The 25,582-nt window shown below is 35.9% G+C and overlaps 1 protein-coding gene across 1 annotated transcript in view; it reads right to left on the minus strand.

Moving 5' to 3' along the window:
• METTL15 (methyltransferase like 15) overlaps positions 1 to 25,582 on the minus strand; it is a 213,452-nt gene that overhangs the window by 17,645 nt on the left and 170,225 nt on the right. The window contains 2 exon segments of the mRNA XM_005654689.3: positions 24,100 to 24,225; positions 24,228 to 24,277. Of these exon segments, the coding sequence (XP_005654746.2) occupies positions 24,100 to 24,225; positions 24,228 to 24,277 (176 nt within the window).

Consider the following 25,582-nt stretch of genomic DNA (forward strand, 5'->3'; position numbering starts at 1 on the left):
TGATAAAACACTAAGTGAATAAACTTCAAAATTATATACATTCAATCATTTCAACTCAAAAAGTGTAAGAATAAATAAAAATAAAATGATAAAGACAATGCACAAAATTAGTGTGTGTCCTGGTGGTAGAGAAGTATTATAGGTTTGTAAAGTTTTCACTTGAATTTATTAATGTTGTATGACATAAATGAGAATGCTTTTATAACAGAGAAAATCTTATCTTTATGATCACGAATTTTAATTATTTTTTTACATATATTTGTGAAGAAGATTCTATCAACAACTAGATAAGGTAAATTGTTCATATTGAGGGAGTTCCACGGTGGTGCAGAGGGTTAGGATTTGGCATTGTTTCTGGGTGGTGCAGGTTCAATCCTGCACCAGCACTATGGGTTAAGGATCTAGTGTTGCTGCATGCTGCAGGGGCACTCCACCCCCACAAAATTCTGCATATTGATTAGCTTTTGTCAGGTTCTATCATATCCTAGCATAAGGGGGTTTAGTTTTAAAATGTAATTTCTAATTATTATACCAATCTTATAGATTAGGAAGATTATCCTTATCTAAGAGAGGTTAGAATGATTATGTAACTTGTCCAAGTTCACACAGTTAGTAAACAGCAAAGCTGAAATTTGAATCTGAATTTGTATAATTCTAAAATGAATCTTCTTCCATTACTCAATGACACAATAGAATGAGGAGAGGTGAACCCTGACTAATAATGCAAATGGGTGAGCAATACAGCAATTCAGCAAACTGGCTTGATAATTTGAGTCTGTCATCAAAGTCCATTTTCCACCTAAAGAGTATAGATATGAAATCAACAATTGATAAATATAAATCCTACCTGCTAGATTATCATTCTCAGCGTCAACTTCTGAGATAGGTACCTGAAGCACATCTGACCCTAGGATTAATGCCTTCCAATGGACCTCACATAAATGTTAACATTCTTTTTTTTTTAAAGAAGAAAATGTAGTACCTACAACATCAATAACATGTGCTGTTTCTAAAACAGTTCACTGAATAATAATAATTAGGCAATAGAAATCTCAATAATAACATATTATTATTAATAATAACCCACATTTCTTTTCGAAATTCAAGCCTAGAGCTTATTGTGTGAGAGCTAACTTGTCACTGGTTGATGAGATGCTGATGCATCTCCAATGAGTTGGCAGCCAGCCCATCTTTAAAGTTCTTTAAACTTTATGATGAAGAAAAACGGGGAGAAGGATAAAGGAAAAGCAGGAAGTAATGCTTTCAGAAATAGAGGGACACTTTTCCCAATCTTGGCCTTTTCTCACACTGCTTCTCAAGCTTATGTTCCCATTCATTGACTGCTACATCTCTGCCTGCTGACATCTTAACCATTTCCTCAAAGAGCAAGACAGCAGTTTTTTATACAGGAAGCCTCTCCTGGTGAATCCATTATAAAAATTTTTACAGCATTTGCTCTATTCACCTATTCAATAACCTGCTTATTCACTCGTTTTTATGTGTTCATTCATCAAAACTTTAAAAAAAAGTCTACTAGAGATGAGTCTCTTCTGGGCATTTAAAATACATTTAGCAGAGTTCCCGTCGTGGGACAGTGGAAACAAATCCAACTAGGAACCATGAGGTTGTGGGTTCAATACCTGGCCTCACTAAGTGAGTTAAGGGTCCAGTGTTGCCGTAAGCTGTGGTGTAGGTTGCAGACACGGCTCGGATCTGGCATGGCTGTGGCTGTGGCTGTGGCTGTGGCTCTGGGAGGGCAGCAGCTGTAGCTCCAATTGGACCCCTAGCCTGGGAACCTCCATATGCCACAGGTGCGACCCTAAAAAAGCAAAATAAATAAAATACATTTAGCTATCCAATAATCCTATGAGGTAGTTATTAGCATCCATATTTTGCAGAGTAAGAAACTGAGATTCAGAGAATGTAATAAATGCCCAAATTTAAAAAGCTAGTAAACAACAGAGCCACTTCAAACCTACTGGATTTGATAGTTCCTGCTTTCTCTAAATCAGTCTTTTGTCCTTTAACTCATTCCCTAAGATATGGATGATGAGGCTATTCTGGTAAATTAGATATGGTCACTCTACAATTGAAGTGCTTACAAAGTTTATAAGGGAGACAAAGTGTAATGAAGAAAATGCTAATTAGATAAATGAACAAAATATGTAAAAAGTGAGTAAGTCCAGGAGGATGGTAAAAAGAAAAGTTCAGGAAGGAGCCAAAGTAGTGTCTAATCCTGAAAGAAGTGGAGGAATTTATTTTATTTATTTTTTTGAGGGGAGGGATAAGAGGTGAGGCTCTTGCAAAGAAAGATCATATACAAAAGGACAAAGTGAAAAAGCAGAAAGTGAGGTCTGGGACCCTGAATGGTGAACAGTTTGGTACAGACATGGAGTGCTATGTGGGGAAAGGCAGTGAAGCAATTAAGTTAAAAAGATAGGCAAAAAAAGCTAGATCATAAAGGGCATTGTTTTTCATGTTGAGTTTAGGTTTTATCCTCAGATATTAGGGAACTTACTAAGGATTTTAAGGAGAGGTGTGATGTTAGCAGATTTGTATTTTATAAATACAACTCTGATAGCACAAGGGATGAAGGGGGTTGGGAGGGAGAAAGAAGGTACAAAGTTGGGGTAGACGACTAAGGTAAATATTTTTGCAAAGATGATATAGGCTTATAATAAGGAATGACCGTGGAAATCTGTGGGGTTAGGGAGATAACAAAATTTAAGGAGGCAGAATTTAAGAGTTCCCTGGTGGCTCAGTGGGTTAGGAATCCAGCGTTGTCATTCCTGTGGCTCGGGTTTGATCCCTGGCCCAGGAACATTTGCATGCTGTGGGTGCAGCCCCTCATCCCCCAAAGGAGGCAGAATTTAAAAGTCTTAGTGATGCACCTTTTCAATTCAAATTAAGGTTGATCTGAAGGTTCTGATTTGGGCTTTTGCGTAAATGTGGTTAGGTGCATTAGAAATAGAAAAAGAAGGAGTTCCCGTCGTGGCGCAGTGGTTAACGAATCCGACTAGGAACCATGAGGTTGCGGGTTCGGTCCCTGCCCTTGCTCAGTGGGTTAATGATCCGGCGTTGCTGTGAGCTGTGGTGTAGGTTGCAGACACGGCTCAGATACCGAGTTGCTGTGGCTCTGGCGTAGGCTGGTGGCTACAGCTCCAATTCGACCCCTAGCCTGGGAACCTCCATATGCCACGGGAGCGGCCCAAGAAATCGCAACAACAACAACAACAAAAGACAAAAAAAAAAAAAAAAAAAAAAGAAATAGAAAAAGAAGCAGGGTCAGTGGCACTAAGCTAGGTGAGATTTGGAACGCTGAACTTTATATGCTTGTGGAAGAAACAGTTGATATATTCAGAAAGTAGTGGCAAATACAAGTCTGAAGTTCAGAAGAAAGATCTGACCTATAGAGCATATAAACGATGTCAGATCTGTACAAATGGATGTAGAGGCCCAGCATCATTTGTACAGGGAGAAAAGAACCAAAGACTGAGCATCCAACAAACAATAACAATTAAGGCATGAGCAAAGGAAGAAAAATTAGTACTGAAAAAGTATAATCAGAGAGGCAGGAGGGGGAGAAAAAGGAGACTATATCATCATAGGAGTAAAGGGGAAGGGGAGTGGTTAAAAGATGAAATAAAGGAAATGGAAAAGTATTCTGCTCCAATTTAGAATTATTTGCTTAGATGTCAATATTCCACTAGAGTTTAGACTTCTTATAAACATGTTATATATATACATATATATATATGTTACATATATAATTATGTATTATATATATGATACGCCACATATAAATTTTTGAAAGATACATATATATACAGATATATAGCTCTACCTTTTTAAAACATTACTAAAAGAAAGTAGCAAAAGGGAAGGCATCAAAAGGAGAGAATAAAAAATATTAGAATTAAGAGAGCAGTGCTATCCTGTTTTATGCACCTTTGGATGTTTTAGAAAAGGTTAGTCAACCACTGGAGTGGTACAGCTTAACAGACACACGAAATTGATGCTTGCAAATATCAAGATTATGCTATAAAATGTTACACAGAAATAGGGCAATGAGAATTAAACTTACTAAATGAATACAAATCTATTCTGAAAAGTGGGGCCAAGAGAAGCAATACCTAAGAGAGAAGAAGAAAATATTAGTGGTAAAATAGGACACAGGAGGGCTTCAGTGCTTTTGTTTATGCTAACTTTCCTTATCTTGAGAATCCTTCTCCTAGACTTGCCACTTAGCTACTTATTCTTCTAGACTTTGTTTAAAGGCTACTTCTTCAGGGAAGCCATCCTAAAACCTGTAGCCAGGTTATATCCCCCTACTGTACTCTCTCTAAACCTTGTACATTTATACTAAACCCTATAAGTTTTCTCCTTAATGTTTATACAATTTATAATTAACTATTTGTTTGAATGATTATTCACTTATTACCTGTTTCTCCCTCTGAGGTATGAAAAGATTAAATAACTTGGCAAAGTAATGCAGCCATTAAGTAGCAAAACCAGGACTTGAATGCAGCTCTGCCTGACTCTAAAGTCTATATTCATGCCGCAATGCCATGAGGAAGTTAAAAGATGAACAAATTGCTATAGTTGTTTAAATAAAAGACCATACCCAACTTGGAAGTTCAAGGATAGAATCATGAAAAATATAAATTGGCATTTAAGTTAGACTTTAATGGAGGAGAGGTTTTCAAGCAGTAGAGATGGAAGGAGAGTTTTGTTTTGTTTTTTTTCCAGGTCAATGATATAGCACAATAACTAATACATGCTAAACAAGAATAAGACATGTTTGGAGGAAAAAGAATAGAACAGTTAGGCAAGAATATGGAGGATGATGAGAGTGAAGTATGAAAAGAATGTCTTGGAGCAGCAAATGGACCCAAATACACAAAGTTTAGGAGCCTAGGATTGAATGTATCAGCAAAGGACAGCTATTGAAAGTTTATGAACAAATAAATGACATGATTACTGTTGTGATGTCGTACAGGATTGACTGGATGTTAAGGAATGGAATAAAGTATACTCAAATGAAGTTAAGATTAAAAAACGATTATTAAAAAGAAAGCTATGAATCACAGGAAGTCAATTACAGGAAACAGCCCTAGGACTAGGCCTTAAGGGAACTGGAAAGCTATGAGACAAGCACTCTTTCTACACCTGTGTTTGTATATGTATTCGTGTGTGTGTGTATGTGTGTGTATCTCTGGACATCTCCATTTTCTGTAGGTCTGTTCTTTTTGCAAACTAATTTCCGTCACTCTACTCTTGGCTCCCAGTTCTCCTAACTATGGCTTTCACCTTGCTCTTGATTGAAAGAGAGGCAAATTTGGCCCCAATTCTACAATCTACTACCATATAATTGTAGTTTCTTGTTTTCTTTTTTGGAGAAAAGTATCTAATTTACATGTCTTTTTAATCAGTTGCTACTGGGGTAACCTGGTATAATAAACATGGCTACCCAGCTTTTACGCTTTATCAGGTATCAAGAGTTTATACTGATCTATGAAATTGCGAGGAAAGAGGGTATAGGCTGGGCAGACACTCCAAAATATGGATCTGAGTAGGGAGAATGAAGCAGGTAGATCTCTAAGAAGGCTATTGTAATAACCTAAGCAAGAGATAAACATTCTTTGTGATAAGTGTGAAAAGGAAAGAACTGAATCAGGAGACATAATTAAGAGAGAGTTTAATAACTGATCAAATGGAAAATTGCGCTCAGGAAGAAATGATTCTAAGATATCTCTGACATTTCCATGCTGGAGGTTAGGAAATTCCTGTCATAGTTTCATAAAACATTAGTGACTGGGTGATCTAACAAAGGCTTCCTTTACAAGAAAATAAAACTGAGACCAGAGTGAAAAATGACTTGTCTTGAATAACAGTCAATTAGTGGTAGAGTAGGGAATTAAGACTCAGGGAAATTGGACTTGGGCAGTGAGTGGTGTTAAAAATCTGGACCTTGGTGGTGGTGGTGGGGGGTGGCACTCCAAGATTCCTTAAGGAAATGGACAAGAACAATATTCTGTTTTTTGGGGGGTGCACTCATGGCATATGGAGGTTCCCAGGCTAGGGGTCAAATTGGAGCCTGAGCTGCCAGCCTATACCATAGACACAGCAACATCAGATCTGAGCCATGTCTGCAACCTACACCACAGCTCACGACAATGCCAGATCCTTTAACCACTGAGCAAGGCCAGGGATTGAACCTGCTTCCTCATGGATGCTAGGCAGATTCATTCCCACTGAGCCACGACAGGAACTCTGACAATAACAATATTCCATGAGAAGAGTTAGATGCAATAAAAGATATCTATGTTAGTAAAGCAAAGATGAAAGAGTAATAAAATTGGGCCCCAAAAAGTAAAAGATGAAGTAGATGCTGGTCAGGATTAGGGTCAACCATTGCTAGGTAGGTATAGAACGTGTAAGAAGTTAAGTTAGCAGGGAACCAAGAACAGTCTACAGAGGAGGCTTGTTAGTTACCATAGGCACAACAAACCCAGGAAGAAAATATAATTTTGGTGGAGAAAATAATTAATTTGCCCCAATACACATTTTGAGATTGGGGTATTAAAGAGAAATTCAGGTGGAAATATTCTGCAGGTCACTGGAAATGTGAGAGCAGAGCTTAGAAATGTGGTCTGAGCCAAAGCCATATCAGTCTGTCTGTCTGTCTGTCTCTCTACCTATGCATCTATTTATGTATCTGTCTATTCACCATATGAATCTACTAAGGCTGACACAGTAGAGAGAAGGAAAGAAGTTTCAATGTAGCCTAATATTTGGTGGAAGATGAGAGGAGAGGATCTTAAAATAAGGCCATTTGTTTTGGACAGTGAAGCAATTTTATTGCCACTAAAAATTCTGTAAATTCTGGGAAACTAAATTTTATCATTCTTTGGCAATACATTAAAACTGTTATGCAACCGTACAACAACTCCCTAAATAAGATATTTATTTATTTATTTTTGCTTTTTAGGGCTGCACCTGCAGCATATGGAGGTTCCCTGGCTAGGGGTTGAAATGGAGCTGTAGCTGCCAGCCTACATCACAGCCACAGCAACACTAGAGCCACGTCTGAGACCTACACCACAGCTCACAGCAATGCTGGATCCTTAACCCACTGAGTGAGGCCAGGAATCAAACCTGCAACCTCATGGTTCCTAGTCAGATTCGTTTCTGATGTGCCAAAACAGGAATGCTGATAAATTATTTTAAAGATAAAAAAAAATCCACTTATGACCAGTTACAAACAGGTTCAAGAACTACTTTTTCTTTTTAATAATTACAACTCTGAAGAGGAGCCTATTGTATGAGTGGAACTGTTCTAAACAGTTCCTTAAGCTTTGATCATCATGCTATTGCCATGTAAATTTGTCATCCCTATGATCCAAAAACACCATTTTAAAGGGAGCAAGTGTAAAACTGCTAAACATGGAAAAGCCAAGGATAACTACACTACAAATTAGACCCTTCATATTTGGGAGTTTGAATCTGAGGCAGAGGTGGAAGGGGGTGGGGAGAGAAATGGGTGTGCATGTATGATGTCGGGATAGTAAGAAAGGAGGAAGAGAAATTGAAGCAATTGACAAAAGAAGCAGAAACTAAAATACACAGTAAAAGCACACATAAGTAGAAAACTTAAGATAATAAAATAGATAAAAGAACTGAGTAAGCTAAAAGCTACAGTAAACAAGACAGTGTTATAAAAACAGACATATGGACCAATGGAACAGAATGGAGACCCCAGAAATAAACCCGGACACTTATGGTCAATTAGTCTTCAACAAAGGAGGCAAGAATATAAAATGGAAAAATGTCTCTTCAGCAAGTGGTGGTGGGAAAACTGGACAGCTGCATATAAATCAATGAAATTAGGACATACCCTCACACCATGCACAAAAATAAACTCGAAATGGCTTAAAGACTTAAACATAAGACAAGACACTGTAAAACTCCAGGAAGAGAACATAGGCAAAACATTCTCTGATATCAACTCTACAAATGTTTTCTTAGGTCACTCTCCCAAGGCAATAGAAATAAAAACAAAAATAAACCAATGGGACCTACTCAAAACTGACAAGCTTTTGCACAGCAAAGGAAACCATTTTTTTAAAAAGTGAAAAGACAACCTATGGAATGGAAAAAAATAGCTTCAAATGATGCTACTGACAAGGGCTTTATCTCTAAAATATACAAACAACTCATACAACTCAACAGCAAAAAACCCAGACAACCCAATTGAAAAATGGGCAGAAGGCATGAATAGACATTTCTCCAAAGAAGACATATGGATGGCCAACAAGCATATGAAAAAATGGTCAACATCATTAATTATTAAAGAAATGCAAATCAACACTTCAATGAGATACCACTTCACACAGGTCAGAATGGCCATCATTAATAAGTTTACAAATAACAAATACTGGAGAGCATATGGAGAAAGGGAACCCTATTACACTTTTGGTAGGAATATAAATTGGTACAACCATCATGGAAAACAGTATGAGGGTACCTTAGAAAACTAAATATGATCTAGCAATCCCACTCCTGGACATATATTCAGACAAAACTTTCATTCAAAAAGATACATGGACCCCTATGTTCAGTGCAGCACTATTCACAATAGACAAGACATGGAAACAACCTAAATGGCCACTGACAGATGAATGGATTAAGAAGATGTGGTATATATACACAATGGAATATTACTCAGCTATAAAAAGGACAAAATAATGCCATTTCCAGCAACATGGATGCAACTAGAGATTCTCATACTCAGTGAAGTAAGTCGGGAAGAGAAAAAAAATATCACTTTTATGTGGAATCCAAAATATGGCACAGATGAACCTATCTACATAATAGAAACAGTCACAGACATGGACAGCTGACTCGTGGTTGCCAAGCGGGGGGAGGGAGTGGGATAGACTGGGAGTTTGGGGTTAATTGATGCAAAATGTTACATTTAGAATGGATAGACAATGAGGTCCTGCTGTATAGCACAAGGAACTATGTCCAATCACTTGTGATGGAACAAGATAAAAGATAATAGGAGAAAGAGTGTGTGTATAGATATATGACTGGGTTACTTTGCTGTACAGCAGAAATTGACAGAACAATGCAAATCAACTATAATAAAGCAAATGTTTTTAAAAATATATAAAACCAGTAACCTTAAAGAAAAAGTTAATCAGAAAAGCTGGAGATGAAGAGTAGCAGAACCAGGATTTCCTGCTATGGTACAATGGGTTAAGAATCCTACGGCAGCAACTTGGATCACTGAAGAGGTGTGGGTTAAAAGGATCTGGTATTGCTGTAGCTATGGCACAGGTGGGAGCTGGGGCTTGGATTCAATCCCTGGCCCATATGCCTCTGGTGTAGTCATAAAAACAAACAAACAAAAGAGTAGCAAAACCAAAGTAATGATAATTTACTAGAGCACAGAGCCAAAGATGTTTCCATTTGAGACTGCACCATGATATTCTAGTTGTAAATTTGTATAGTATACTGAACAGCCCTTGAGTCATCTTTTAGTCTTCTCAGAGACGTGGGTACACAGTCTTTCTCATAAACATAAATGGTCTTATAAGAATTTCTTCTAAATATTAGGAAAAGTGTATAGAACCCTTTATTATTGTAAGATGTTTGCGTACATGTGTCTTGGACTTCTGCAACCTGAAAGAGATTACTAACATGACACTTTTTGTTTGTGTGGTAGGTGACTGGGGAGGAAAGAGGAAGGAGAGGCGTTACAGCACATGCAGGGTTCCCAAGGAGGATATGGGGTGTGTGTGTGTGTGTGTGTGTGTGTGTGTGTGTGTGTGTGTGTGTGTCTGTCTGTCTGTCTGTCTGTCTGTCTGAAATCAGCAGATGAAACAAACATGAGGAAACGGAGATAACAGGAAAAAATGAACATGAATATGAGTTAACTACATATATTTACCATATTTAAAGTAAATTAAGATTTTAAATAATCAATAAAGGCCATAATGAAAAAAAAAAAACCATGAACCAGAGTACTCAGAAAAAGAATAGACCTGCGGAAACAACTAATGAATTTAAAAATTCAACAAATGCGCTAAACAGGAGCTTCAATATATCTTAAGAGGAACTTAGTGAACCAGAAAAAAATCTTACCTAGAATGTAACAAGAGACAAAGATATAGGAAATGTGAGAGACATGATAGATACCTGCTGCATCGGAGTTGGGAGAATGAGAGAAATTGAATATGGGAAGAAACAATGTCTGATATTTCTAGGACTGAAGAAATATTAAAGAAGTTGTTTCATTAGTGATCAGTAAAAATAGTCATGAACACATGACAATTAAACATCAATGATAGGACAATCTAAAAGGTAACTGGAAAAAGAAAAGGACCAACTGTAAAATAATGACAATTAGACTTTTTTCAACCATAATAGATGTCAAAAGACAATGAAATTTATCTTCAAAGTACCTGTGAAAATAATTATAACCCTGTTGATACCACGAAATTATCATTCAAAAGTTAGGGCAAAATAAAGACACATTTAAACAAAGTATGATAATGTATCTCTCATAGATCTTCACTGAAATATCTCAAAATATGCACTAAGTAAGAAGGAAACTGCTCAGAAAGGAGTAAGAATTATAGCCAAAAAAATAAAAAATAAAAAAATAAACATGATATATTCAAATAAGTATGAGCTATGAAGACTCCTACCTAGGAAGGATCATTTACTTGTTAATTTTTAGAAAATGAAATCTTTGTCTTATTCATGTGACTTCATTAATGCTTAGCAGAAAGTGAAATCACAATAAACACTTGATGATTAAATTAATATGTATATGAAATAGGTGTATTATCTCATTGTCAGGTCAATATCCCTTCTTTACTAATGAAGAAATTGAAAATATAGAAGACTGAGCTAGTTTTGTAAGGCATATTGAAACTGATTTACCCTTTAGAGAACAGGAAAGATATTACATGCATCAAGAAAATTATTATATCCACAGAAAAGAAAATCATGGACTTGCAGAATAGACTTGTGGTTTCCAAGGGGGAGGGAGTGGGGTGGTTGGGGAACTTGGGGTTAATAGATACAAACTATTGTCTTTGGAATGGATTAGCCATGCGATCCTGCTGTATAGCACTGGGAACTATGTCTAGTCACTTATAACAGCGCATGATAATGTGCAAAAAAAGAATGTGTACATGTATGTGTAACTGGACCACCATGCTGTACAGTAGAAAAAAAATGTATTGGGGAAATAACTATTAAAAATAATAATAATAATAATGAAAGAAGTACAAAAAAAAAAAAAACCCGGAAAACAAAACAACAACAAAAACGAGGTACCGCCCCACCCCAGTCAGAATGGTGATCATTAAAAAGTCAACAAATAACGAATGCTGGAGAGGGTATGGAGAAAAAGGTACTCTCCTCTGCTATTGGTGGGAATGTAAATTGGTATAACCACTATGGAAAACAGTATGAGGGTACCTCAGAAAATTAAATACAGAGCTACCATATGATCTAGCAATTCTACTAGTAGGCATATATCCGGACAAAACTTTCATTGAAAAAGATACACGCACCCCTATGTTCATAGCAGTACTGTTCACAATAGCCAAGACATGAAAACAACCTAAATGTCCATCAAGAGATGAATGGATTAAGAACATGTGGTACATATACACAATGGAATACTACTCAGCCATAAAAAAGACAAACTAATGCCATTTGCAGCAATATGGATGGATCTAGAGACTCTCATACTAAGTAAGCCAGAAAGAAAAAGACAAATACCATATGATATCACTTATTTGTAGAATCTAAAATATGGAATAGATGATCCAATCTAAAAATAACAAACAAAGAAACCAAAAACAGAAACAGATCATGGACAAGAAGAGCAGACTTGGGGTTCCAAAGGGGGAAAGGGGAGAGAGTGGGATGAATGGGCATTTGGGAGGTTTGGGGGATGCAAACTATTATGTTTGAAATGGATGGGCAATGGGATCCTACTGTACAACAGGGAAATGTGTGTGGTTGGGTTACTCTGTTGTACAACAGAACTTGATGAAACAATGTGAATCAACTATAATAATAATTTTAAAAAAGAAAAAAAGAAAATTATTACAGGTTCTCTTATTATTACAGGTCTAAGTCTGCCTAACAATAGAAAATGCCTATATACTAAAGAAATTAGTATAAGAGAAAATAAGGATTAGTTTAGTATAGAGGAAATAAGACTTCTATTTGTTGTCTAGTCTCACCCATTTTTTAAACTTCACAAAAACTATGAAGAAATGAGCATTATTCATTCAAGAAATACTAATTGGACATGTATTATAAGCTAAATGCTGTATTAGGTCTTAAGAATGAAGCAATAAAGAATATATATCCAATCTACTATATTATAGAATTAATAGTCCAGCTGATAAGAATGTTATTAAATGAATAATTTCATATTAGGAAAATATAGGAAGTCAATAAATATTTCCTATTGCTTACTAAGTACTACATGCAAATATGTACTACATGCAAATATAAAGGGAAATTATCTGTTCTCCAGTTTATAAAATGGTAGCAGTGATTCCTAGTAATTAAAAATATGTGAGGCAATATAGAGCCACACAAAGATGAAAGGGATAAAATAAATTCAAAAGTTTGAAAAATGGAGTTCCCGTCATGGCACAGTGGTTAACAAATTCAACTAGGAACCATGAGGTTGGGGGTTTGGTCCCTGCCCTTGCTCAGTGGGTTAAGGAGCATTGCCGTGAGCTGTGGTGTGGGTCACAGACACTGATTGATTTGGTGTTGCTGTGGCTGTGGTGTAGGCCGGCAGCTACAGCTCCGATTAGACCCCTAGCCTGGGAACCTCCATATGCTGTGGGGGTGGCCCTCGAAAAGGCAAAAATAAAAAAAAAAAAAAAATGAGAGAGAGAGAGAAAGAAAAGAAAAAGAAAAGTTTGAAAAATGCCAAAACTACTAATGTTCCTGACAAAAAGAGACGAGGGAAAGATAACATATGAAAAACTAAAAAGACCCCTGATTTTTAAACTCTGAGGAATATTTTTTCCAAATGTTCAATAAATTCCTTAACTTCAGCACAAAGAAAAGGTATCAGAAAATAATGTAATTTAATATTTGTTATTCTTAATTTTTACTTATTATTAATTATTCTTAATTTTTCTTTATTATTATTCTTAATTTTTAGTTACGATTAAAGTTTGGATATCAAAACTACTCTCTTAATTTTTAGTTACTATTGTTCTTAGATTTTAGTTATGATTAAAGTTTGAATGTCAAAACTACTCTCTCATTCTCCTCCAAGCCTTAACAATATAATCTTTAATCTTTGTCAACATATTTAACATTTGGGGTTCTCTTTCTTTGACATTCTTTTGGGACGATATGAACATTTTAAAGTTTGAAAATGAAAATAGATGCTTGTCTTCAAAGAATGTTCCCAACATATAAACATAACAGCTGATGTCTGAAACTACTATTTTCAGGAATGGTGCTGCACGCTTGATCAGTCATTTTTGGGTGAAGTAAAAGACATCTCATTATACTTATTATTTGTTTATTTGTTTGTTTGTTTTGCAGTCTCCAGAGCCAGTTTTTTTAAATTACTCAATGAATTTCATTACATTTACAGTTCATAAATTTTGGAGATGAATCCCTTGTCAATGATCATCACAACCCAATTTTACAGCATGATCATCTCCAGCACATCCCCCACCCCTAGCCTTTCTTATTTAGAAAACATGTTTTTCAAAGCCTGTGAGTCAGTATCTGTTCTGCGAAGTTTATGGCGTCCTTTTTTTAATTTTTATTTATTTATTTATTTTTGTCTTTTTGCCATTTCTTGGGCCTTTCCCGCGGCATATGGAAGGTTCCCAGGCTAGGGGTCCAATCGGAGCTGTAGCCGCTGGCCTACACCAGTGCCACAGCAACACGGGATCCAAGCTGCGTCTGCAACCTACACCACAGCTCACAGCAACGCCGGTTCGTTAACCCACTGAGCAAGGGCAGGGACCAAACCCCCAACCTCATGGTTCCTAGTCGGATTCATTAACCACTGCGCCACGACAGGAACTCCGCGTCCTTTTTTTAAGATTCCACATGTAAGTGATATCATATATGATGGTGTCTCACTGTCTGACTTCACTTAGCATGATAATTTCTAAGTCCATCCATGTTGCTAAAAATGCTGTTATTTCTTTTAATTGCTGAGTAATATTCCATTGTGTATATGGACCACATCTTCATTATCCATTCTTCTGTTGATGGGCATTTAGGTTGTTTCCATGTCTTGGCTATTGCATATAGGGCTGCAATGAACACTGGAGAACATGTGTCTTTTGGAGTCATGGTTTTCTCTGGATAGATGCCCAGGAATGGGACTGCTGGATCAAACAGTAATTCTTTTAGTTTTCTGAGGACTCTTCATACTGTTTTCCACAGTGGTTGCACCAATTTACATTCCCACCAAAAGTATAATAGGGTTCCCTTTTCTCCACACACTCTCTAGCACTTATTGTTTGTAGACTTTTTGATGATGGCCATTCTGGCTGGTGTAAGGTTGTACCTCATAGTGGTTTTGATTTGCAGTTCTCTAATAATGAGTGATGAAGAACATCTTTTCATGTGTTTTTTGGCCATCTGTATGTCTTCTTTGGAGAATTGTCTATTTAAATCTTCTGCCCATTTTTTGATGGGGTTGTTTGTTTTTTGGTATGGAGCTGCAGAAGGTGTTTATAAATTTTGGAGATGAATCCCTTGTCAGTTGATTCATTCGCAAAGATTTTCTTCCATTCTGTGGGTTGTCTTTTTGTTTTATTTAGGGATTCCTTTGCTGTGCAGAGACTTTTAAATTTAATGAAGTCCCATTTGTTTATTTTTGTTTTTATTGTCATAACTCTAAGAGGTGGATCTGAGAAGATATTGCTGTGGTTTATGTTGGAAACTGTTCAGCCTATGTTTTCCTCTAAAAATTTTATAGTATCTGGTCTTATATTTAGGTCTTTAATCCATTTTGAGTTTATTTTTGTGTATGGTGTTAGGAAGTGTTCTAATTTCATTCTTTTACATATGGCTGTCCAGTTTTCCGAGCACCATTTATTGAAGGGACTGTCTTTTCTCCATTGTATATTCTTGCCTCCTTTTTCATAGTTTAGTTGACTGTAGGTGTATGCGTTTAACCATGGGCTTTCTATCCTGTTCCACTGATCTATATTTCTGTCTTTGTGCCAGTACAATATGATTTCAATGACTGTAGCTTTGTAATATAGTCTGAAGTCAGGGAGCCTGATTCCTCCAGTTCCATTTTTCTTTTTCAGGATATCTTTGGCTATTCTGGATCTTTTGTTCTTCCAAACAAACTTTAAAATATTTTGTTCGAGTTCTGTGAAACATGTCCTTGGTAATTTGATAGGGAGTGCATTGGGTAGTATAGTCGTTTGACAATATTGATTCTTCCAATCCAAGAGCATGGTATGTCTTTCCATCTGTTTGTGTCATCTTTGATTTCTTTCATCAGTGTCTTATAGTTTTCAGACTACAGGTCTTTTGTCTCTAGGTAGGTTTATTCCTAAGTATTTTATTCTTTTTGATGTGATGATAAATGGGATTGTTTCCCTAATTTCTCTTTCTGATTTTTTCTTGTTAGTATATAGAAATGCAGTTGATTTCTGTGTATTAATTTTGTATCCTGTGACTTTGCCAAATTCATTGATGAGCTCTAATAGTTTCCTGGTAGTATCTTTAGGATTTCCTAGGTATAGTATCATCTCACTTGCAAATAGTGATAGTTTTACTTCTTCCTTTGCAATTATACTTCCTACTTAGATAAGATCTGAATTATGTCAATCTCAAAAACAAGACTGTAGTGCAATTACTACATAAGACTGCTTGATTTTGATTCTCAAATAGAAAGGTCTTATATTTACTGCTAAATTCTTTAAAAAGTCTCAATAACTTGCTATAGAAACAAATATTCTTCTGTTTTGTTTTTATTTTTATTTTTTTGTCTTTTTAGGGCCACACCCATAGCATATGGAAATTCCCAGGCTAGGAGTTGAATTGGAGCTACAGCTTCTGGCCTACGCCAATGGGGGAATCCAAGCCACAACTGTGATCTACCACAGCTCATGGATGCTTAACCCACTGAGAGAGGCCAGGGATCAAACTCACATCCTCCAGGACACTAGTTGGGTTCGTTACCATTGAATCACGATGGGAACTCTGCTTCTTTTTTTTAAAATCAATAATAGAAAGACAAAATGGCCAGGCTATTTATATATATCTTTATAAAATTAATACCAATGTGAAAACTGCTAATATATAGAACATACAATGCCAGAAAATAAGTACAGCAAAGTATAAAATAATAAATGAGGTAAAAGGATGCATTTCCCTTCTCCTGTCTCATAGAAGCAGTTTGGAATTCAGCTATAATAAAGAAGACCTAGAGGACTTGGTTATTATGAATTAAGAAACTGACTCAATTCAAGGTCACATTTAGGATAAAAGATCCCAAGACAATGGGGAATTCCAGGGATTTGGAACTATATTGTTTCCTGGGATAGGACCATGAATTGCCTATCTTCTACTCCTCACAGTCCTCTAAAATCCTACCAGCTTCTTCATGTATTTGTTCATTGATTTTTTTTTTTTTGCATCTTCAATTAATAAGTTTCTACGGGGTGCCAGGGACTTTCCCTGTAAGGCCCAACTCAAAGGTCTCTTTGTCTGTAACTTCTACCCAAACCCTCTCCTCAATAACTCAAACCTCAACACATCAAAATCAGTTGCTCCCGTCTCTGGATTCCTATACCTTTTTGTTCATGATTCTCTTATATACAGCATTTATTATAAGGTGACAGAATGAGTTGCTTATATGACTGTCTCCTAAATGAATATGTGAGATCCTAGAAGACTGAGCTATCAGCATTCACTAGCAACAATTCATCCTGTGCTTTAATCATAAGAAAGGGATTTAGAGTAGTGTCATAAATAAGAGCACAGGCTCTAGAGTGAGATTACTTACCTTCCAATTTCAGCTCTACTTATCAAGAGACAAGTTACCTAGCATCTTTGTGCTTCAGTTCCTCATTCATAAAATGGGGATAAAAACTGTACCTCCCTCATTGGTGACTGTGAGGACTGAGTTAATACCTGAAAATAGTTTAGGATAGTGCCTACTATTTGTTCAAAAAGTGTTAGCTAGCATTATTATTATTATTTTAATTTAGGGTGGGCCACAGTCACTTTGGATTGACATTTCCTGCTTCCCACTTGGTACTTCAAACTAATAATAGCCAGATTTTTTTAGGAGGGAGATTTTTAGGTTTTTCTTTCTCTTTTTTTCACATTTCATTTCATTCTCTTCTGAGTTGGACTACTTGTACAGAATGTCTCTTGAAAAGAGTACTTATTAAAATAAGAAATAAGTTTACTTATGAAATGTCATTTGATAATTTAGTTGGCATGAAGTTACCATACCAATACACACAGTGTTCAACAGATTGACCTCAAGAAATTTAAAATGACAGAAGAATAAGTTCATTGTCATAGGCTGTAGCAATGACAACTATGACTCACTGGCAAGTCATCTAAATTCGACTGTAGGTTTGACCATACCATTTCCCACTAGATTGGTAATTGAACTCTTTTGACATCTTCATATATTTCTTCATCAAGGCAATGTTAATACAGAGCGCTTTTGGGGGGAGAAAGAGGATGCAACATGTATGTTATTAAAATGATAAAGGATGGAAACTAGTCTGCTTAATTTCATCAAGAAAAAGTTTGTTTTGCTAAAATTTGATTATGATACATATTTCTTGATGGATGTTTTATTTAATTTATTTTTCATTTCAAAGGTTTCTCTCTGAGTTAACAAAACTTTGCTGGGAAAGCTAGTGATTTCATTGAGCTATCAATGCTGCTATGGAAAGATACCCTTTATATATCCCGATGCAGAAAAAGGTGATTATTTTTCTCCTTTCCAAAACTCACATAGCCTCTAAGGCAAGAACAGCTTGCAATGAAGCAATCAGCCTATCACAGATCACCCCGTTTGGCTGTGGACAAAAATTCTGGGGTAGATGACCACACTCAGCATTCTAACTAATGCACCTGTTTGCTTTCTGGATCATTCCAGTTCTGGAGAGAGGAGAATAAAATGCTTAACAAGTGTATTTACACTTTAAACTTCACAGAGAATTTTCCAAATATCATCTCATTATTTGTCATAGCATGAAACAGTTATCCACCTTTTCCAGATGAGAAAATAAGGATCAGAGAAGGTAAGTGATTTATTCAAGTTTGCAAAGCAAATACACTGCAGAACAGAAATAGAACTTGAGAATTTTTAATCCATGTCATGGGGAGCCTCACCTATCCCTCATGCTGCTTTAACTGATACTGAGGACATAGATGCTTAGGTCCTCCATTCTTCAATGTGAAGGGCAGAATACAATTCTCAGTATCACCTAACAACTTACAATTTTTTTTCCCTGAATTTTTCACTTTACTTTGGTTGAGAATGTACACATCTTTTTATTGATTTATTTGTTCAACAAGCATTAATTAAGCTCTGGCTGTGTACCTTGTACATGAGTCAGAATAGAGGTTACATCAAAGTTTTAGTCAGGGAATAATAAGTCTATACATTTAATCAACAAGAATCGAACATATCTAAGAAGCTTCTTCCCCTCTCCCTTTTCCTATTGAAAAATTGACACTATAAGCCTTATATTACTGTTTGACAATCGATGTGTTAATTAGGTAATTTGAATTTAAAGCCCAATGACCTAGAAAGTGATAAATATACTTCTGTGATTTTTGCCTAAGCTTGGAAACTACAGGTGAATTTCAGTATTGGTTTAAACAAAATAGAATTAGTAGGGTTATGCTTGCTAAGCAAAAATAATAATGGTCATCATCATAAATATTACTCATTTCCATTTCAGGAGGAGAAGGACAAGGTGTAGAACTGTTCAATTTTACACAGAAAGCAAGTTGTAGAACCAGAGTTTGAACTAAGATCATGCATTAAACTAGATTTAATTCAACACTTAAGATTAAATGGTGATTTTTCCTTTATGTATCAAGAGAATTGAAAGCTTGAGTATTTTTATATACACCATTTCCATCTTTAAAGATTTAATTAATAAAAATATTTTATTGGAGTATTATTTTTTTTCATAGTACCTCCCAAACTATAAGGGAGGAACAGATGTCATTTCAGCTTAAAGATGAAAAAACTAAAGAACTAGGAAAGTGATGTGTTTTTTCAAATTTCGAATGAATACTTTAGAGTTAGTGATGTTAGACCAGATTGATATGGGAGATTCATTATTTATGACCAACAAGATTGACCACCAATTTTTTTACCAACACTAATGTTATTTCGTTGAATACCAACTTATAAAGGCGAAAACACCCCAATCTATGTATATTTTGATTATTTTATGTATAAACCTTGAAAAAAGTATTTACCAAATGCCCTTCAAGGGTCAAAACCGTAGCAAGCACTGGGGGCACAGTAATGAGTAAGAGAGTCATGGCAGCACCCTCACAGTGCTTACCATCTAAAGCAGCACTGTCCAATCAAAAGAAAGTGTGACCCACATATGTTATTTAAAATTTTCTATAGCCACATTAAAAAAGCAAAGAAGAAACAAGTAGAGTTAATTTAACCCAATAATATTGAAAATATTACCATTTCAACACATGATGCACATAAATATTTTTGAGATATATTAACTTCCTTATTCAAACTAAGCCTCAAAATCTGGTATGTATTTTGCACAGAGACACCTCTCCTTTGAAGCAACCACATTTCTAGAACTTCAAGACACATGTGGCCAGTGGCAACTGTACTGGACAGTATAATTTGGGGAAAAAGATAAATGGTAAGTGAGCAACAAGAACAGGCTAATGTAGTGCTATGGGAACAAAAAGGAGAGAATCTCAATTAATCTGTGTGGGGCTGGAAAAAAAACTCTATAAAGGAAGGACATTTCAACTGAGCTCAAAAGGAAGAGCTGACATTAGCCACAGGAAAGGGTAGGTATAGGGACTTTAGTACAAGGAACATTGTATATGTGTTATTTATACAAAAAATTCTGGCTAGGTATTCTGAATAGTGGATGTCATCCATGAAGTCCTAAAGGTTATTTCTGGAATTATCTTAAAATTACTGCTTTGGTAATTTACAAAGTAATTCATCATAGTTCTAAGTGTTCTGTTCCAACTTTGTGCCTCAAACCTTTCTTCTGGAGCTCTTATGATTTGGAAGAATATTGGAACTGTAGTTCTTTGTACTAACAAAGGCACTAGACTTTAGGTTTTACAAATATAGCTTAATCACTTGAATTATTATGTAATTCCACTAAATATATTGTGTTTACAAGTGTGGTGGTCCTTCTTGTCCTAATGGATTATTAGCTTTTTGAGTATACAGTATACAAGGGTTTTACTGTGTGTCAGCAACAGTGTGATGTTTCCCAACATGCTTGATAATATTGAACATATTTAGTATGAATCTGTTAAGAATCGCAAATGACATTCAAATATAGTCACTGCATATTATACCCTGAAAAAATACATGTTTGTTAAAGATATTGCTTAGGAACTCTCCTAGGTTGAATAATGTCCCCCAAAGTTCATGTCCACCAGAAACTAGTCAGTGTGACATTATTTGGAAATAGGAACTTTTCAGATAAAATTAAGTTAAGGTGAGTACACACTGGATTAGGGTAGACTCCATATCAAACATTATTTGTGTCCTCATAATAAAAAAGGAAATTCATGTACCAAGACAGATTCACAGGGAGAACACCATGTGATGATGGAGGCATAAACTTAGTGCTTCACCTACAAGCCTAGGATCACTAAAGACTGCGGGCAACCACCAGGAACTAGGAAGAGTCGGAGTTCCCTTCGTGGCTTAGTGGTTAACGAACCTGACTAGGATCCATGAGGATGCAGGTTCGATCCCTGGCCTTGCTCAATGGGTTAAGGATCTGATGTTGCCATGAGTGGTGGTGTAGGTCACAGATACAACTCAGGTCCTGTGTTGCTGTGGCTGTGGCGCAGGCTGGCAGCTGTAGCTCCAGTTTGACACCTAGCCTGGGAACTTCCATATGCTGTGAGTGGGACCTTAAAAAGTAAAAAAGAAAGAAAAAAAAGAAAAAGAAACTAGGAAGAGTCAAGGACACATTCTCCCCCAAACCCTGCTGAAATCTTGGTTTTGGACTTTTAACCTCCAGAATTGTGAAAGAAAAACTTTCTGTTGCTTTAAACCACCTAGAGTGGGGTACTTTGTTACAGCAGCACAATGAAACTGATATAGGACCCTTCTTGGGCCTTCCACTGTATCCCATATTTCCTTTATAAAGTAGCTCTCTTAGGGACTTCTATTTAATGGACTTAAGAGATTAAACCCTTTCTCTACTAAACAAATTGTCTCAGGGTATTCTCTAGCATTCTACACAGTCCTGCTCTCATAAAAACAGCTGTATGCTTCAAGTTCAGAGCACTTACTATTGCCACTATATAATTTAATCAAATATCACATGAACTGGTAAAATATGAAAGAAAGTGGAAAGACAGCTGCTATGTTTCCATGAATACTAAGTTGGAGACCTTGGAAACTTTTACCTTGATGGAGATGAGGTACATAAAAACGGAATCAAATTAGATGTAGATGAGGTAATATTTAAGACAAAAGTAGTGAAAATCTAGAAAATATGCTCATTCAGATTGTTCTGTATCTTTAAATTCTTATTTAATGTTAATAAAAATAAAATTATAGCTTGTAGAAGAAATGCCATGGGTGTGGTTTATATAAGAATGGATTTCATGGGACTGTAATTAGGGCATATATATACATATATGTATGTATAGGTGCTATAAATTGCCACTTGAATCAACTTTTTCTGTTAGTCATACAATTATAACAAGACTACAATAAATAAGAGGGTTTCCACTATAAGCAGTTTATGACACCATGTTTTTATTCTGTCACTCATTAACCTATAAGCTTCTTGAACATGGAGGCTCTATCTGACTTGTTCCCCTCTACTTTAAGTATTTAGTAAAATGCCTGGTATGTAGCAGACTCTTCCAAAATATTTTTTGAGTAAATGAGCACAAAATGGAAACTTATTTTTTCAGTTTTTCACTTTTCCAAAGAATTACATCTACATCAATAAAGTTGTATTAATATAGGTTAATTTGAGCCATAAAAATGGATTCTATAGGGAAATCAAATTTTTAAGGTCATTTACTAAAATGGGGTCTTACATACACATATATAATTTTCACTATATCATTTGTCATAGCCCTAATATGTTTTTCATATAATCTTTCTGAAAATACTTAAATTGTTCCTATTCTATATTTTCACGTAATTTCTATCTAATACCACAGTGTTATTTCCCCAAGTTTGCAAATTAGAGTTCTGAGACAGAAGTCAGCTTAATTTTCTTAAATGCAGATTCCCAATGGTGCCTTAAATTCATGAACTTCCAAATTATAGATTAGTATTGATGCTGCCATTAGCCTATAAACTTGAGGAAACTGTTCACTCTCCCTGAGCCTCAGTTTCTTCAGTTATCAGATGAGGTTTTTTGACTGGATAATCTCTAGGATGCTCTCTAGCCTTGAGTCCTCATTTTCAGGCCCAGAAAATTCTAGATTTTCTTATAAATAAAAAAAAAGTGAATTCTTATTCCTCTTCTTTCCAAAATTGAAGACAGAGAACATAGCTGGTTAAAGAATGATAGGAAGGATAAGGCAAAGATGTATTAGTGAGTATGGAGTAGAAGACAGGAAGAAGGAGAAGAGAGAGGGTGAATGTGATGTCAGCCTGCTAGTATAAATACTTTGGGGGAAGAAAATCATGGAATTTTATGCTCACAAAGCCCAGAAGAATTTTACTCTTACTTGCCTAAAAGAATCTCAGTGGTAAGTTGGAAGGGCCTTGAGGTATGCAACTTTAAAAATTAAAGACTTGGTCAACTCTATATTTTATTATTAATAACCAAGTAGAATATAGTCTTATTAAACTATTAAATTGTTATAAAATAATTGCTATGTGAGCTCTAAATCTTGATCTGAGTGAATTTACAGTTAAGTTTTATTCCTTAAACTATAGGTAATACTAAGATAGAGGAAAACAATATTAGGTTCTTTTCATAAGCTACACAAATACTCCTTTTTTTCTACTTCTCTAGCTACTTAAAGTAACAATAGAAACTATTGAAAAAAATCTTATTACATTTGGTAAGTAAAAATGATGTAGGGTTTCAGATGGTCCAACAAGATGAAGAATTTACCACTGGAATTCTGTTAACTAACTGCAGGAGTTGTATTTTTGCCTTGGAAAACTTTCATCATGGAACACAGCTGTGAAACAACTTTGGCTTCAAACAGAAAGGCTATAATAAAGCGCCTCTTAGCTAGACTTAGGTTCAAGAGGTTTATGGTGGCAAACAGCAGAAAAGATGAAATGTTTCAATAAGCCCCTCAGGCTGATTTAGTTAGCATTCACAAAGTGGAATAACCTATACATCACATACCCTTTGTAAGCTGGTTGTTTAGAATAGATGTATGAGTCACTGGATTTTATTTTAGCAGTTGGGCACTGCAATTCTCCTTTTGCCCAAAATATTAAAATGCAAAAATGTGAAACTAAGAGAAGTAATGTCAGATTTTATACAAGATGCTTATCAACCAACCACTATGATGGATCAAGAAATTCTTTTGCTCTTGTCATTCCATGTTTCACCTTGGTAGGCACAAATGATAAATTACCTCATGCAGCAAAAAAAAAAAAAATCTATTATTAAGCTAATCAGCAGACTACAGTATAGTTTTAAAAACTGTGTGTGGGGGAGAAGTGTTGGAGGGGGGAAGCTTGCAAAACCAAAAGAAAGCTGGCATAAGAGAAGGATAGGCAAGATTCTATCCTGCATGATTTTAAGCACAAATGAATCCCTCTGGGAGTTTGGGGGATTAATATATATATATATTTTCCTTTTCTTTTTTTTCTCAGACACTGTTCAGAATTAATGAGGGCACCTGCAACGATGCTGGCGAGCTGCTGGGTTCTGGTGATGGGGTAGATGCTGCGCGCCTGAACGATTGCTGAAGCAATTTTTTTGGCATGCTTTTCCTCCCCGTATGCTCTCAGGATGGACGCGAGTGCTGTTGATCTAAAGCGTTCACAACATCAGCTGCGGTGGGCATGTCAGGATACCTACGCACAAGAAGAGCCAATTAGTTCACTGACGTCAGTTTTCATTGACAAGGGTAAGACTTCAGAGTACTGAGACATAGAGTCAGGCACACACACATAGTCTAAGAGGGCTTCTGAGGTTTTAAAGTCACAGACGGAAATTTTACACAAATTAAATAGGTTTTCCATTTCAAATACCCATCATTATGACAAGTGGGACTGTGTGTGACATTCATCAAGGTCAAGGGCAGCAGGAAGTTAAAATATTTCACTAGCCTTTAATTCAGAAAGAAGTTATTATTGCTCATGCAGATTTCCCCTAATTAAAATAATGGGGATCTTCTGGATTTAGTTTGTTAAAATTTAAATTACTGATTAATTTTTTTTTTTCAGTTTAGAAGATACAAGGCTTACTAACTGATATTTAAATGGGCCTAGACCTCAGGAACTTAACTAAATCCAAGACTGTAAAGTAACAACTGTTTATATGAGGATACAAACTGAATTTGGAAAATCTATACAAGAAGATACTGCTAGTGAGTTTCCCTCACAAAAACTAAAATAACCTTAATAGTAATAACATATATTATTTCAAATTGTTAACAACATTGGCTTATACACCCATGACAAAAGTCCCTATGGGGTAAAACCTGGTAATCAATAAACAGTACTAAACAGGCCTAGATAGTAATTTCAGGTAGAAAAGACAAACAACAATCTCTGGCAAAACAAAGAAATCATAGTAACAGGAAATAACACTCACTCTGTCAGACCATTCCAGTTTACCTCACTTGAGGAAGATGGGTCAGTGATGAGCTGAGACTTTAAATATTAGAAAAATAGCTTTGCTAGTAATAGTAATCTTTCCTGTGGTTAATACGCTTGAATGATTGTTGGTACTATACTGTGAGGACCTTAAGTAACAAGGATAGAGTAATAAGAGCTGACCATCAGATCAGAGTAGGGTTGTCAAGAAATACCTGAGAAGAAAAAAAAAAAAAAAAGAAATACCTGAATCCCTCCTTAAAAATACTATAGTGCACCTTGTTAACATGCCTAGTGCCTCCAGGGGAAAAATCTGTTGTTGTCTTTGGCTTGTCCCCTATTTTTCCATGACACCATCTCTCTCTCTCTCTCTCTCTCTCTGTAAGTGTGTTTTCCAGATCCTGTGATTCTTTTTTTTTCCTACCTGCCATGGTATCCCCAGACCAATGAGCCTATTTCCATCTCAATAGACTTTGCTCCTTCAATAAGAGCTTTAAGGATAAAGATTTGGTCTTTAGAGTCAGACTAACTTAGATTAGAATCACAGAGTTGCTATCATAT

Source organism: Sus scrofa, chromosome 2, assembly GCF_000003025.6.
Source record: "Sus scrofa isolate TJ Tabasco breed Duroc chromosome 2, Sscrofa11.1, whole genome shotgun sequence".
Lineage (NCBI taxonomy): Eukaryota > Metazoa > Chordata > Mammalia > Artiodactyla > Suidae > Sus > Sus scrofa.